The sequence below is a fragment of the Cheilinus undulatus genome, linkage group 18, assembly GCF_018320785.1.
Source record: "Cheilinus undulatus linkage group 18, ASM1832078v1, whole genome shotgun sequence".
NCBI lineage: Eukaryota > Metazoa > Chordata > Actinopteri > Labriformes > Labridae > Cheilinus > Cheilinus undulatus.
In genome coordinates, this window is record NC_054882.1 from 34,546,645 (window position 1) to 34,561,860 (window position 15,216).

At 40.0% G+C, this 15,216-nt stretch overlaps 1 protein-coding gene across 3 annotated transcripts in view; it reads right to left on the reverse strand.

Annotated features, from left to right (window-relative positions):
* Positions 1–5,194: 5,194 nt before the first annotated feature.
* Positions 5,195–15,216, reverse strand: part of ttc7b (tetratricopeptide repeat domain 7B) — a 52,018-nt gene continuing 41,996 nt past the window's right edge. For all 3 annotated transcript variants that reach the window (XM_041812176.1, XM_041812175.1, XM_041812174.1), the window contains 2 exons: positions 9,878–9,951; positions 5,195–8,529 (listed from right to left, as the gene is read on the reverse strand). In XM_041812176.1, the coding sequence (XP_041668110.1) occupies positions 8,382–8,529; positions 9,878–9,951 (222 nt within the window). In that variant the 3' untranslated portion in view covers positions 5,195–8,381. The remainder of the gene's footprint in view (positions 8,530–9,877; positions 9,952–15,216) is intronic.

Below are 15,216 nucleotides of genomic sequence, written 5' to 3' on the forward strand. Positions count from 1 at the left end.
GATTAAAGTGTAAATCTCATATCAACAGTGAGGTTTAAAATATAATATTGCTCAAATAAAGATTTCTTTTCATTTTTGGTTCATATTTGAAGTTTTTACAATTTTGATTGACATTGCAATGTATTTGACACAATTACTAAAGATTGCCATTTCATACTGGACATAAGAGACAAAAGAAAAGATGTGAATCGTGCATTATGAAAAGTAGGTCATCATCCTTTCTTACACATTATTTGATGCCACCTGTAGTAAGGCTCTAACTTCAATGGACAACTTCACTCATGGTGCAGAAGAGTCTCACACCAGAAACATGAGCAGAGGACTCCTACCAGTGATCACTGTCAACAGGCCACATCCAAACACATTAATATGCCTATAATAAAGTGGGGAAACTGCCCCCTAGCTTTATAATGGTATTGGGCGGAGCTTAGATCAATTGTCTCTCCATAGACTCTAGAAAGAGCTGGACAAAGCCTGTGTGGTGTCTGATGCGAACGCTGGATTTAAATTTGCACTTTGGGACTTAAAATCATCTATGAAAAGTTTCACACTGAGATTTCGACACTCCAGGTTCTGCTGTGCGTCTGTAGAAAAATCAGCCTCAAAGCATGACGCTGCCCCACCATGCCTCAGTGTTGGTATCTTCAGTATATCAGAGACTTTTTGCAACAATGTGTGTTTTCTATGCACACAAACTTGACCCACTGAAAACAGCTCTTTACTCCACTTCTGAGTCCCAACCCAGCAGTTGAGAACTGTTGCTTTAGAGGGGAGGTTCTCAACATTGGGGATGGGACCCCATTAGGGGTCACGAGACACTGAAAGGGGGGTCTCCAGGAGCCTTAAAAAAACTAAGAACATTTTTTATTAACACTGGTGCCACTTTACACCAGTTTTGCCAAATTTTAACCCATTTTTATCACTTTTTCCACCAGTTTTGCCAATTTTAAGTTTTTGCAACTTGAAACCCATTTTTTGTCCATTTTTAACCCTTTCCATCTCTTTTTTCTGCCTGTTTTTGCCACCTCTAAACAAAATCTTGACACTTTCTGCCTATTGTTGGCTCTGTTGGCAGATTATTGCCACTATTAACCTGTTTCACCTCTTTTTAAGCCAAATTTCACAATGTAATATGCCCATTTTGCCAGTTTCTGACTATTTCTACCTTAGCTAACCCCTTTTTTGCCAGTTTATATCAGTTAGCACCATTTAAGCCACTTCTGAATCCTCTTTTACCACTTAATATGCAAATTTTTGCCACTTTAACCTATTTTTGCCTTTTATGTTGTTGTTATTATTTTTTGGCACCTTAATTTTTCGGCATTTCTAATTTCCAATTTGAATTTTTAACATATTTTAGTTATGTTTTTAACAAAAGGATTTACATTTTTAAGAGGGCTACTTACTACACAAATGAATTAATAAAAGTGGTTATTAATCAGGTTAAATAGAAAATACCACAGCTTCACTTTACAATGAACCATGATTTTGCTGGCCCCCAGTTTGGCTGGTCCCTGGGGGTCCCTGGTCACCGACACCTTTATTTTGGGGTGAAAAGGTTGAGGAGCACTGCAGTAGAGCTCAGTTACCTGTTGCTGTTGTGCAGACCCTTCCAAACAGAATAGAAATTAAGAGGGTTGTCCTGTCATCCAATAATAGTCACATGAATTTTTAAAATCCAAGTTATTTAGAGAGAAAGCCCAGTGAGTAACACCAAAGTGGATCCACCTCTTATAGTGGAGTTTTACCAACAACATTCATTTTTGACACTTATGTTGCTCCTCTCCACTATGAAACTTATTTTTTACAATCAGGTACAGGACTGGTTGTTTTAGATATGTGACTCTAGGTTGTTATATCGTGTTAACATCATCAAATTTATGTTGCCTACATAGACCGAGTCCCAAAGTCGGCCAACATGGCGGTCACCCTCACTGACACTGACATGTCCTCACTTATCTGCTGGTACAATTTCAGTGTATCGAGGGGATGCCACAAGGACTTTCTCCCGATTGTCGAGAAAGCTGTCTGCAGATGAGGAGGCGTTGCTAGGCAACAGAGCCAGGCATGGGGTGGGTGGTAGTGAAAGAGAGATGGAGCAGAAAACCGTGGGAGTTTGAGAAGAGAGCAAGAGAGGAGACAAGAGGGGGGGAGAGATGAAGAGGATGAAAGACAATAATAGAAACCCAGGACTGGAGGGAGAGGAAGAGAGCGAGGGATGAAAAGAGAGAAAATGAAAAACGGAGATCCACTGTTCATACGAAAACCAATAAAATCTCTCCTGTTTCCTGTGAGTCAGAAGATGATACTCTGTTTTTTTAACAGCTGATGCAAGAGGAAATTCTGTCCAACAAGCACTAAAACTGGTGCTAGTTCTTTGATGATGTTTCCTCCTTCAGTAAATGAAGCTTTAAGAGTAGGCATCAATGGAAAGCAAACGAACTGAGAGTAAAAGAGGACAAAATTTGAATATGGAGATACATCTCAAACACATGCACAGTTAGTGGCTGTAGTTATGTAACCGTCTGAAGTGTGTATTATTATCTCCTCCTGCTTACTGCTTCTATTAGTGCGCTGCCACTCCAACATTATTAACACGCTTTCTGATCCAGAAGATTCTTTCTCACTTTCGCCTCTAACTCATCTCCCACACATTTACACACTGTGTGTATTCCTCACCAACACAGAGACACACAATCCCCCACTCCTAGCTCCAGCTCTCCACCACATAAATATTTAAGTTTTTCACCTGACAGCCAGAAGAATAGAAGGGGGGAGAGAGTGTGTGAGAGAAATCCAATTAAACTGTAGAGCAGTTTTTCAGTAGTTCATTCTGCACTCTTTGTGGGTTTCCTTCAACAACCGTACACTCATTCAGGAAAAGATTCAGCAGAACGGCTGAATTTTCTAGTTACTGCATGAAAGAGAAGTTCATGTTTTTAATGTGTGAAAGCAAACCGCTCATACACAACCAGTTCTAACTTCTCCGTAGAAAATAGTAGCTGTATCTATCGTCGTGGTGATCAGGACTCACTGGGATGTCATGTTTCAGGGAAAATCAGTCAACAATAAATTTGATATTGTGTTTAAGGTTAAGTGTGTATGATTACTAATCAGTCTTTAATTTCCATCAAGTAGAGAATAAATTATTTGTTATCCATGCAGGAAAAACGATGTTAGAGTTCAGAACCAATGCATAGGGAAGATGCATTATGCAGATTTACCATTAGACAAAGGTAGACAGTTGCACCAAGGAGCTGCAAGGTGCACTCATTAGATGTGCATCTAGGATGAGGTTTACATTTAAAAATGTGTTTTCAATTAAGATGTGTATTTTGGATGGAAAAAAATAGGCTAAGAGTGAATTCAAAAAGATAAAATTAGATTTTGACCATCAAAAACAGTCCCTGAAGAGCATTTCTGGCCCCAACAGCAAGGTCCACACCCCTAAAAAGACTCTAAATGTCTTCAAATCAAGCAAAATATAGTTGAGTAGATCCCTGTAGACCAGGGGTGTCCAAACTTTTTCCACTTATGGCCACATACAGAAACGGGAAAGGATGCTGGGGCCACTTTAATATCCACAAGGGGAGTAATACGACATTGACTGAGTCAGAAGCAGAATAAAGGAGGCGCTGGGGTGGAGGAGGGAGGGAATAAGGCAGCATTAGAGTGATTGGCCAATAGCGTGCTTAGAGCAAATCAGCTGGCTGTCAGCTGACGAGGGCTTGCATTAGATTTTGCTGCTGAAACACATCAGGGTTAGAAAGCAAGAGATTATTATTTTGATTGCCAATATTTTTTTTTTTGCCATGTACAGTACTGTCTCAGTTTAGTCACAAAAAACACATCAAAGAATTCTTCAGAACTAGCATGGTAGCGCGTCTTGTGCTGAAACTATGAAGTATGTCACAGTCAAGCACAAGCTTCATGTTCAAATGTAGGCCATATTTCATTTTATTTCTAGAATTTGATGCAGGCCATTCAAAATTGGACAGCGGGGTGCATTTGGCCCCCCGCCCATAGTTTGGACACCCCTGCTTTAGATATTACTTACTTTTGAATCATAATAAATTACTTTTTTCTGTGGTTAGGCTAATGCCATTACCTACCAGAAATCCCTTATTTTCTTAAAGATAAAGGCATATTTATATCAGAACAGGAAGTTAATTCTTAAGCTATAGACAGAACAAAATATGAAGTAAAAGAATAAAGAATTCCCTCTTGAGATAATCTCTGAGCCTAATTGTTAACCTTAATAACATCAAGAAGGCAACTAAAGAGGAACTCCTTAAAAGTGAAAGTGCTCTCAGATAAACCAGGGATTACTGGATGTCACTGAGTCATTTTGTACATGCACTCTTGCATATTTTTTTATTGCATAACAGTGTTAAACAATGTATTTGACAGAATAAGCTCTTTGGAGTTGTCTGCTACCTCATTTTCCCAACCAATCTGGTTGTCTAAAAGTCCAGATCATAAACCATATTTGATTCTCAAATCAAGATACTGGAATAATTGCCTCACATTGTCAGTATGGACTGTAAAATGTTTTTAAAAACATTCCAACAATGTGAATTAAACTGGGATTAATCATGGTTAACTACTGAAATCCAGCTATTAACTGCAATTTGAAAATGTAAAAGTTTGACAGCCCTTATTCAAGAGTTTAGTTTCAAAACTGTGGTTAACTTCTAAGTTTCACTCTGGACCTTAGTAAAAAAATCAGCCTAAGTCTTCATCATATTGCTAATTTTATTTTCAGTGTGTTAAAGTCACATGTGAAATTTCTGTTATCACATGGCTAATATAAGGTGGTCATATAGAGCGCACATCTCAGGGCTGGGGCCATGACCTTTGGAGCTAATTGTGAGTGATACCCGAGAATCATTAAGAGTGTATGAGAGTGAACCGTGGCTTCCTGACACTCCAGGACAAAGGCTGTCAGCGCTGTAATCCTGTGATAAAAACACACAAAAGAAGACACACCTATCAACTGACAGACACACACCTGAGAAAGTAACACACACTGCTGCCCCGAGGTCAGTGCCACAGGGAGCACAGACAAACGTTTCTACGAATCCTCCATTAAGCCTAAAGGTCAATATCCATTTTCCCATCAGTCAGCTCTAAGGAAAACGTGACGTAAATGTCTCGGTATTACAAAATCAAATAAAAAACAGGAAGCCTGACATGATTTCAACCACTTTTATTATCATCTTGATTTCAGTCATTCATTTACAGCTGAAAGGACTCACTGAGCTCTGCATCAGTCTGTCCTTTAACTCCTCACACAGCATCTCAGCAACATCATTCTCCAGAAAATAGAGTTATAATTTACTTTCTAAAATAATAACAATAATAATACAACTGGAACAATCAAATATACAACAATAATCTTTTGTATTTATAACTGAAAATCAAATGAAAAATAAAACTATGTTCATCTATTTGTATTCAACAAGACTGTGACAAAGACAACACAATCACAGGCTGCATTTACCCACAAGAAATCAGAAATTAGGGAAATGTGTGTAACAGATCCTAAAATGACACTTACTTTTTAAAATTTTAATGTAACAGAGGATCCAGTTTGAGAGCTGTGTTTATTTCACAGGAGGCCATTTGAGTTATTTATTTTTCTGCAGCTGAATCCAGCCTTGAAAAGAGCAGTATTCATCAAAATATTGTAGCATATTTGGGAAAATAAGCTAAGTTGAATTATTACATAATGCAATATGAGCCAGTTGGCTTAGTCCAGACTGGAGAGGAGGGACATGGCTAGTCTGCATATATCCAGGGAAAAATCTGCCTCTATCATAACCATGCAGCACTTTCTGTTTATCCTTACAGAAACTTGACATGTTACTCAACACGCTTTAGATGTGCTTGGATGCAGATTTTCTTTCTTTAAACAGAGAGGTTCGTGTTTTGAAGCGAAAAGAAGCTAACAGGTTGGCACAAATGAGGTCTCAGTAAAGAGAGAATTTTAGAGTGTCTTTGGATTCACTAACAAAACGGAAATTTTGCAACACATTTTTGGCATTAAACCCAAGAAACTTTAAAGCTAATTGTAACTTTTAACCCTTTGTAGTCATTGTTTTGTTATCAATAAACTTTGATAGTTTCTAACTGTAACCCTACCGTAAGCACAGCTGCCACTGGACTTGACAGTGAGATAAAGAACTATTTTCCAGTCTGCATGAAAACCACCATAACTCTGTACTGGAACAATATATTTAACTACATAGTGCAAAAAAATGTTGACATTTAAGCCCTGTTCACATTTGACATCAAAGATCTATTTTGGGCCTTTGGATACCAAGTGACTGTACTTTAGCACTGCATCCAATGGGAGCCAGCTCCAGTTTAAGATATAAAAAGGCAAAGTGGAACCAATTTTGGACCCGACTAACTCTCCCTCCTTTCAAACATTCGGAAGGCACAGCCCAACTCGGGGCTTGCCACAACCAGTTAAAAAAATCAGTGAGATTCTTTTACTGCTCCTAGCAGAGTTGGAACTTCTCTGATCAGGAATGGTAACTATCAAATATGTTTGATAGTCACCATTCCAGTCTGGGCTGCCTTAGACAGAATGCCTGTAAAAGCTAATGAGAGTGAGCAGACTGAAGCGTGACACCAACTGCATCTAACAAACATGGCAATGAGCATAAGCACGACTAAACTTTCTTCTCATCCAGGATTGAATACATATTCTATGTTTCATTTTTTGCTGCAAAACAGAACGCACACCAGGACAGCCAGCTGACGTCCTTGATTGTCCACATTTTTTATTTTTTAAAGATTTAATTTTGGGCCTTTTCGTGCCTTTATTAGATAGTGGAGGACAGTGGATAGATTTGAAAACAGGCAAGAGAGTGGGGTGAGATGTGATAAAGGGCCACAGGCTGGATTTGAACCTGGGCCGTCTGCGTACATGGTGTGTGCCTTAAACCACTCCGCCATCTGTGCGCCCTGTCCATATTTTTTTTAAAGTCACATTTGATCATGTGAGTGATCACGCAGGTGTGATGCAGTCTTGCTGAATTGTCTGGTTTGTGTGTTAAGAAGAGGTTAAAGGTCGCTTCAAACAGTCCTTATGTCTGCGGTCACCCATATTGTTTTGGCCCTTTCCCACGTCTCTCGTCCCTGTTTCCAGCTCTGTCCACTGTCCTCCTCTATCAAATAAAGGCACAAAAAGCCCAAAATAAACCTAAAAAAAACAAGTGTGTAGCTAGCCTTAAAATGATGATCAAGTTTGATGGTTTCTTTTAAAATAAGTGACAACTTTTTCCCTAGAATGGATCAAATTTCATGTTTTTATTTCTTGTTTACTCAAAAGCTTGCTCTATGGTAAAAGAGAAACAGATCCACTTTAATGGTTGAATATTTTTTAAAAACCTGAATGCCCTGCAGATCGTTACTCAACCAGATGAAGGAAGTCAAACAACATCAGCATTACATTGAGTGTTCAGGTGAGATCAATGTTCTCTTCTAACTCTCATCAAGAAAACATTTCTCGTCAGCTTTATCTTTAAAGCCACTAGTGGGGAGAAAATAGAGCACTTATGTAAAATTGTGGAAAGTAATTGAAATAATGCTGAAACAAAGCATGTAATGACCATCCACATGAGATAATCATGTCTTCTTTGTAGAAATGTAGAGGTGAGAGTAATCCAGGAACTTAAAATCTGATCTCATGTGTGTGTAAATGCAGCCTGTGTTTTGGCATTCAGATGCCACTGATTGATTCATCTGTGATCTATTGATCATCTCTGTCAGTGCTCCAATAATGCTCAGTACAGCAACATTTATGTGTTTCAGTTATCTGTAACATCTAATTTATAAGGGAAACATTAATAAAACTGTTCATTGTTTTATTTTGTAGGTTCTCCTTGTGTTTGAATTTTTGGACTAAACAACATGTAAACAAAATGTAAACTCTTAGTTTCTCTGAATGCTAGTGATGGTCGAGAGGGATTTTAATCTTCTGTACATCTTTGAAGAAGACAAAACAACAAACACACTCACTACAAATCACACACAACCACACACAACTATGCACAGGCAGCACTTTGGCACACATACACAGAGGTGGGCGTACACTCACAGACACAAGCAACCAATCAGCACGCAGACACATGCCCTCACACGTACATAGTCACAGCAAGGCATTGTGGGAAGGTTGGGTGGACAAGGGGCAGGATGTATGTGTTATATGTACTATTATGATACAGTGTGTTTGTAAAGGTATGGCAGTAAATCTGAGTGTTAGTGGCATGCAGGCATGCTGTGTATTTGAGTGTAGGTCCAGAATTTGTGCCACTGTGCTACAGTAATGAGGCAATGACTGTTTAAGTGTGTGTCTTTGTGTGAGTGTTTCATAGAGCTCGGGGAATGATGGTGAAGGGCAGAATGGGGCTGCTGGCCTCCAGCTCCAACGCAGTGAGGAAACACTCGGTGGCAGCGGCAGCGTTTCCCTGAGCCTGCAGGACCTCTCCGAGGCTGTTCCACACGTCATGAGCGGTGCTGAGGAGGGGGAGATAGTGGAGGAGAGGGAGACAAGGACAGAGAGGGGGGAGGAAGGGAAAGGAGAGGGGAGTGGAAAAAGTTAGGAGAGGAAGGAGAAGAGGGTGAAGAGAGAGAGAAAGAGAGGTGTCAAGTCACATCCACACAGCACTTTCAAAACAACCAAAGATCTTTACGAAGTAAAAAAACACAGAACAAGACAACATCACACATCATGAATTAATATTAAAAACATGGATGGAGAGAGTACAAGAATACTGCACTCAAGCAAGAGGACAGTTACTTTGATTTAAATTCATTCAGGTGAAATTACTGTTCTATTCATCTTCCAATCTTGTGACCAGCACAGAAGCCTGGAGTAAAGAGAAGCTTAGAACAGTAGCAGGTACCTCTGACTGCTGAGTAAAGCTGCAGCACTGGGCTTTTTAATTCCCAATCTCCTCATCCTCCGGTTGGTTTAGAGCTTTAAACTATATTTTATATATTGAGCTACAAGTTTTTGTCCTGTGCTAAAAGGCTATCACCCTCTGTCATGTGTTTTGTTGCTCTGATTGGAGCGTAAAGATGTGACAGACAGAGCGTTCATCCAACTCCCAAGTTGCTCCCAAGTTTATTTTCAAAGGCTCTGCCCTTTCCCAAACACTGTCTGTAGAGGTTTTTCTACACGGATATGTGAAACAAATCCACCTGGCGTGCCAGGTTACAAATAACCAGAATTGCTCTGAAAAAACAATACTGGTCGAACCCTAACAGGTGCAGCAAATCTGACATGTAACGTTAAATCATTGCCTTGCTATGTGCTACTGGCTGTGATGTGGATGTTTATGACAAATGGCTGCCAAGTTCCTGTCGTTGACAGAAAGCTTGGATTGCATTTTTGCCTTGTTGGTTTTTGTTTTTTAACTCGGTAACAGATGCTTTGTTAAAGTTACATATAACTAAAATATACTAACTAAAAGTAAAATAACTGAATTTAAAGACAACTCATAAAAGTACAAGTAAACAAACAAAAAAAACACTAAATGACAGTAACGTGAGTAAATGTAAATAGTTACTTTACACCCCTGTTCAGAAATAACAGTAAACTCAAACACATTATAAAAAAGTAAAACAATAGTAAAATCTGTTGGGATAAAACATTCGTATCTTGAAAAGAAAGCTAAGAGAAGATATGTGTTGATTTCAACAGTTCAGGAGTGAGGGCAGATCTTATTTGGTAAGCCGTTCTACAGGTTCAGAGCTGCTTTGAGGTTTTGAATTTTGGCAGAAAAGTTGAAGGAAAGAAGGTGTGTATTTAATAAGAGCACCCTACAGTGCATCACAGTGACACAAACAAACACAATCCTACCTGTTGACCTGTACTGCATCTCTCAGGACTTTTTCAGACAGGCTGTAGCGCTGCAGCTGGTGAAGAATCAGACCCTGTAGAGGGCAAAAGCAAAAAAAAAAAAAAAAAAAAAAAAGAGGAAGATGAGAAGGGAAAGAATACAATATAGGATTGAAAGTATGTCGTGTAGTCCTACAGAAGAGGACTGTTTAAGGTGAAGCTGTAAAAATATCCATGAATACAGTGTACACTGAAACTGCAAAAGTCTTACATGTAGAACTTTTTACAGTGGACCCAGTGACCCCATCTGTAGCAATTTATATCTCAGCCTTCGTGTAGGAACTCTGGAGGGCTTCTCCAAACAAAGACTGTGCTGACTTTTATCTACCATATGTGGAACGCTTCCTATTAATAAGTGCTTCATACAAGCCCTCTTCAAAAACTCTCTCTTTACTTAGTAGGCAGCTGTGTGCTTGGTTTTATAAATGTGGAGAAACTACAGAAACTATGTTCAGAAACTTTTGTAATTTTGTACACTAATGTGTGTTCATTTTTATAAACTTGTTTGTTTAGTTTTGCTAGCCTGCTGATTTATGAATGCCTGTGAGGAGAGTTCAAAAACGTTTGCCTTTACGTTTGTTTTTGTAAGCTAAGATTTGAGAATGACAATTTTAAAAGTCATGAGTTACACTTCAATTTTTACCCAAAACATCCACATACAGTGCTGGGAAAAAGTATTTGCCCCCTTTCTGATTCCTGATGTTTTTGCATATTTATCACACTTAAATGTTTCGGGTCATCAAACGAATTTTTATATTTTACAGACAACCCAAGTAAATACAAAGTGCAGTGTTGATGATGATTCAATTTTTTAAGGGGGGGGGGATCCAAACCTATCTGGCCCTATGTGAAAAATTAACTGCCCCCAGACCCTAATACCTGGTTGTGCCACCCTTGGCAGCAATAACTGAAGTCAAGCGTTTGCGATAACTGGTGATGAGTCTTTCGCATTGCTGTGGAGGAATTTTTGCCCACTCTTCTTCTCTGAATTGTTTTAAATCAGCCACATAAGAGAGTTTTCCAGCAGGGTCACACCACAGCATCTCAATTGGATTTCAGTCCGGACCCTGACTGGGCCACTCCAAAACCTTAATTTTGTTTATTCTTGAGCCATTCAGAGGTGGCCTTGCTGGTATGTTTCAGGTCATTGTCCTGCTGCATAACCCAAGAGCACTTGAGCTTGAGGCCATGAACTGATAGCCGTACATTCACCTTCAGGATTTTCTGGTAGACAGCAGAATTCATTGTTCCATCAATCACAGCAGGTGGTCCAGGTCCTGAAGCAACAAAGCAGCGGCAGACCATCACACTGTCACCACCATGTTTGACTGTTGGCATGATGTTCTTTTTATCAAATGCTGTGTTATTTTACTCCAGATGTAACGGGCTGCACACCTTCTAAAAAATTCAACTTTTGTTTTGTCAGTCCACAGAATATTTCTCCAAAAGTCTTGAGGATCATCAAGACGTTTCTTGGCAAATGTGAGACGAGCCTTTGTGTTCTTTTTTTTGTCAGTACTGGATTTGGCCTTAGAACTCTGCCATGATGCCATTTTTGCCCAGTGTCTTTCTTATGGTTGAGACATAAACTCTGACCTTAACTGAGGCTAGTGGGGCCTACAGGTCTTCGGATGTGGTTCTGGGTTCTTTTGTGACCTCCTGGATGAGTTGTCGTTGCACTCTTGGAGTCATTTTGGTAGGCCGACCACTCTTGGGAAAGTTCACCACTGTTCCCAGTTTTCTCCATTTGTGGATAGTGGCTCTGACTGTGGTTTGCTGGAGTCCCAAAGCCTTGGAAATGGCTTTGCTACCTTCTTCAGACTGCTAGATTTCAATCACTGTGTTTTTTCATTTGTTCTTAAATTTCTTTGGATTGTGGCATGATGCGTTTCTTTTTGAGATCTTGTAGCCTACTTCACTTTGTCTGACAGCTTCTATTTAAGTGATTTCTTGATTCAACAAATCTGGTGGTAGTCAGGCCTGGGTGTGGCCAGTGAAATTGAACTCAGCTTTCCAAAAACTGTGGTTAACCACAGTTAACTCATGATTTAACAAGGGGGGCAATTACTTTTGAAAATAATTTTTCCACGGCGCTGTACATGTGTATTAAATGGGTTGAAAAAAATGGAAATTGACTACCCAGGACGTATTAATGAAGATGTTCATATTGTTGTGTATATATTCCAGACCCAACACAGCTTCAGCAGATGGTTGTTCAATTGTGACAGAGGTAGAAAAAGTACAAGACTATTCTCCTTAGTCCAGGTGAGAAGCTTATAATGTTGTCACTGGTTCAGGAGTGGCTTGACAGTAAGAACGTGGCACTTGCTGCCCATTTTTTGGACATGTCTGTGTATTAGCTCTTGATCCACTGACTCCAGCCTCAGTCAGCTCTTTGTGAAGCTCCCCTGGTTTTTGAATCTGCTTTGTTTGACAATCATCTGAAGGCTGAGCTCATCCCTGTTGCTTGTGGACCTTTTCTTTTTCAAACTTTTCCCTTCCAGTCAACTTTCCATGAGTCTGCTTTGATACAGCACTCTGAGAACAGCCTGACCTTTCAGTAGCGACCTTATGTGGCTCACCCTCCTCAAGAAGGGTGACAATGATTGTCTTGTGGACAACTATGAAGTCAGCACTCTTCCCCCTAAATGTGAGAGAGTGAGAGAATGAAGGCTCAGGAAACCTTTGCAAATTAGAGTTTTCCACAATATTCTTATATTTTGAAATAGTTTCTGGATATTTGATTTTCATGAGCCACTAGCAGTAATCAAGATTAATCACCAAGATTAAAACAAAGAAATCAGATCTAAATGTTTTCACTTTCATGTCAGCTGCAGGTCCGTGGGTAGGAATATTTCCTGCTCATGTATTTCCTTTATCATAGTGGGACTGGGGGCATCAGGAGTCATTCTAGCTGTTGTCATGTTAATTTAGAACGTTGTCTGACAGTTTACAAACTAAAAATGCCCTAAAGTTGTTTATTCTGCTTGCGTTTCTGCTCTGACTGTGGGAATGTTTGGAGTCGTACGGCCAAAATATCAAGGATGTCAGAAATCCATCCAACCTGTCAGGAGCAGCTCGTCGGGCCATAGTCAGGCCGTGGTTGCCTGTAGCCCCCTGTACACAGCATGACAAACGACGCCCAATCCAACTGAAAGTCGTCCAACTTCAAAGTGAGTTGTGCGACTCAAAATTCATGGCTGAATCTGACAAAAATCGCACAGTGAATGCTTTAAGTAAATCACAAGAAGAAATTGAACTTTTACATGATATTCTAATTTTCTGAGATGCACCTGTACTTAAGTAAGAATCAATCATTATTTTTATGGCGCCAATTCATAACCAAAGTTCTCTTAAGACAGTTTACAAGGTGGGTGGCCTAGACTGTACTCAATAATGTATTACTATAAAGACTCATATGACCCTATGGAAAATTCTAAAAAGAGGTTGGTGTAGGCCTAGGATCTCATTCATAAGCATTTTATATGCACATAATGGGTGTGAAACTTGCAATTCTTACACTATATTGCCAAAAGTATTCACTCACCCATCCAAATAATTGAAATCAGGTGTTCCAATCACTTCCTTGGTCACAGGTGTATAACATCAAGCACCTAGGCATGCAGACTGTTTCTACAAACATTTGTGAAAGAATGGGTAGCTCTCAGGAGCTCAGTGAATTCCAGCATAGTACTGAGATAGGATGCCACCTGTGCTACAAGTCCAGTCCTGAAATTTTCTCGCTCCTAAATATTTCACAGTCAACTGTCAGTGGTATTATAACTAAGTGGAAGCCATTGGGAACAACAGCAACTCAGCCACGAAGTGGTAAAATGATGGAGCGGGGTCAGCGGGTGCTGAGGTGCATAGTGTGCAGAGGTCGCCAACTTTCTACAGAGTCAATCACTACAGACCTCCAAACTTCATGTGGCCTTCAGATTAGCTCAAGAACAGTGCGTAGAGAGCTTCATGGAACGGGTTTCCATGGCCATGCAGCTGCATCCAAGCCATACATCACCAAGAGTAATGCAAAGCGTCGAATGCAGTGGTGTAAAGCACGCCGCCACTGGACTCCAAAGCAGTGGAGACGCCTCTCTTGGTGTGACGCATCGCACTTCTCCATCTGGCATTCTGATAGACGAGTCTGGGTTTGGCGGATGCCAGGAGAACGGTACTTGTCTGACTGCATTGTGACAAGTGTACAGTTTGGTGGAGGGGGGATTATGGTGTGGTGTTGTTTTTCAGGAGCTGGGCTTGGCCCCTTAGTTCCAGTGAAAGGAACTCTGAATGCTTCAGCATACCAAGAGATTTTGGACAATTCCATGCTCCCAACTTTGTGGGAACAGTTTGGAGATGGCCCCTTCCCGTTCCAACATGACTGTGCACCAGTGCACAAAGCAAGGTCCATAAAGACATGGATGAGAGAGTTTGGTGTGGATGAACTTGACTGGCCTGCACAGAGTCCTGACCTCAACCTGATAGAACACCTTTGGGATGAACTAGAGCAGAGACTGAGAGCCAGGCCTTCTCATCCAATATCAGTGTGTGACCTCACAATGCGCTTCTGGAAGAATGGTCAAAAAGTCCCATAAACACACCCTAAACCTTGTGGAAATCCTTCCCAGAAGAGTTGAAGCTGTTATAGCTGCAAGGGGTGGACCGACGTCATATTAAACCCTATGGATTAAGAATGGGATGTCACTTAAGTTCATATGCGAGTCAAGGTAGGTGAGCGAATACTTTTGTCAATATTAGTGTACTTCACACACAAAGGCCCTCATTCACCGAAGGCTCTGAAGCCAGATTGATAATTGATGCCTTTGAAACATTTAATTTCACCAAATACACAACATTATTATTACCAGTTTTATTTTTATGTATTCCTAGTGACCCATATTCTACTTTCTAAAATGAAAATGAATTCATATTTATCTTTAAAAAACCCTGCTATACATTTCATAAAATAATGGAATGATGAGTTTATCATTTGACAAAGAAATCCAACCACCAAAAGCATAAAAAAACTGTAGGCCATAGCACCTGTACTTTTTAAAAAATATTTGCCTGATACCACAGGTTTGATTTTTATCTTTAAAAAATTACCAAGTGGTAAGACACATGGAATAAACCAAGACATGATGTGTCTGCTCCACACAGATTCCTCTCTGTTTACTCCTCACTGAGCATATTTTCATCACCTGCACATATTTACTGTATAATTGAGCAATGCTTGTGAATTAAGCCTGGTCATCCCTAATCCCAATCCTTACAAATTCTCATAATCAGTCACAGTGCAGGCT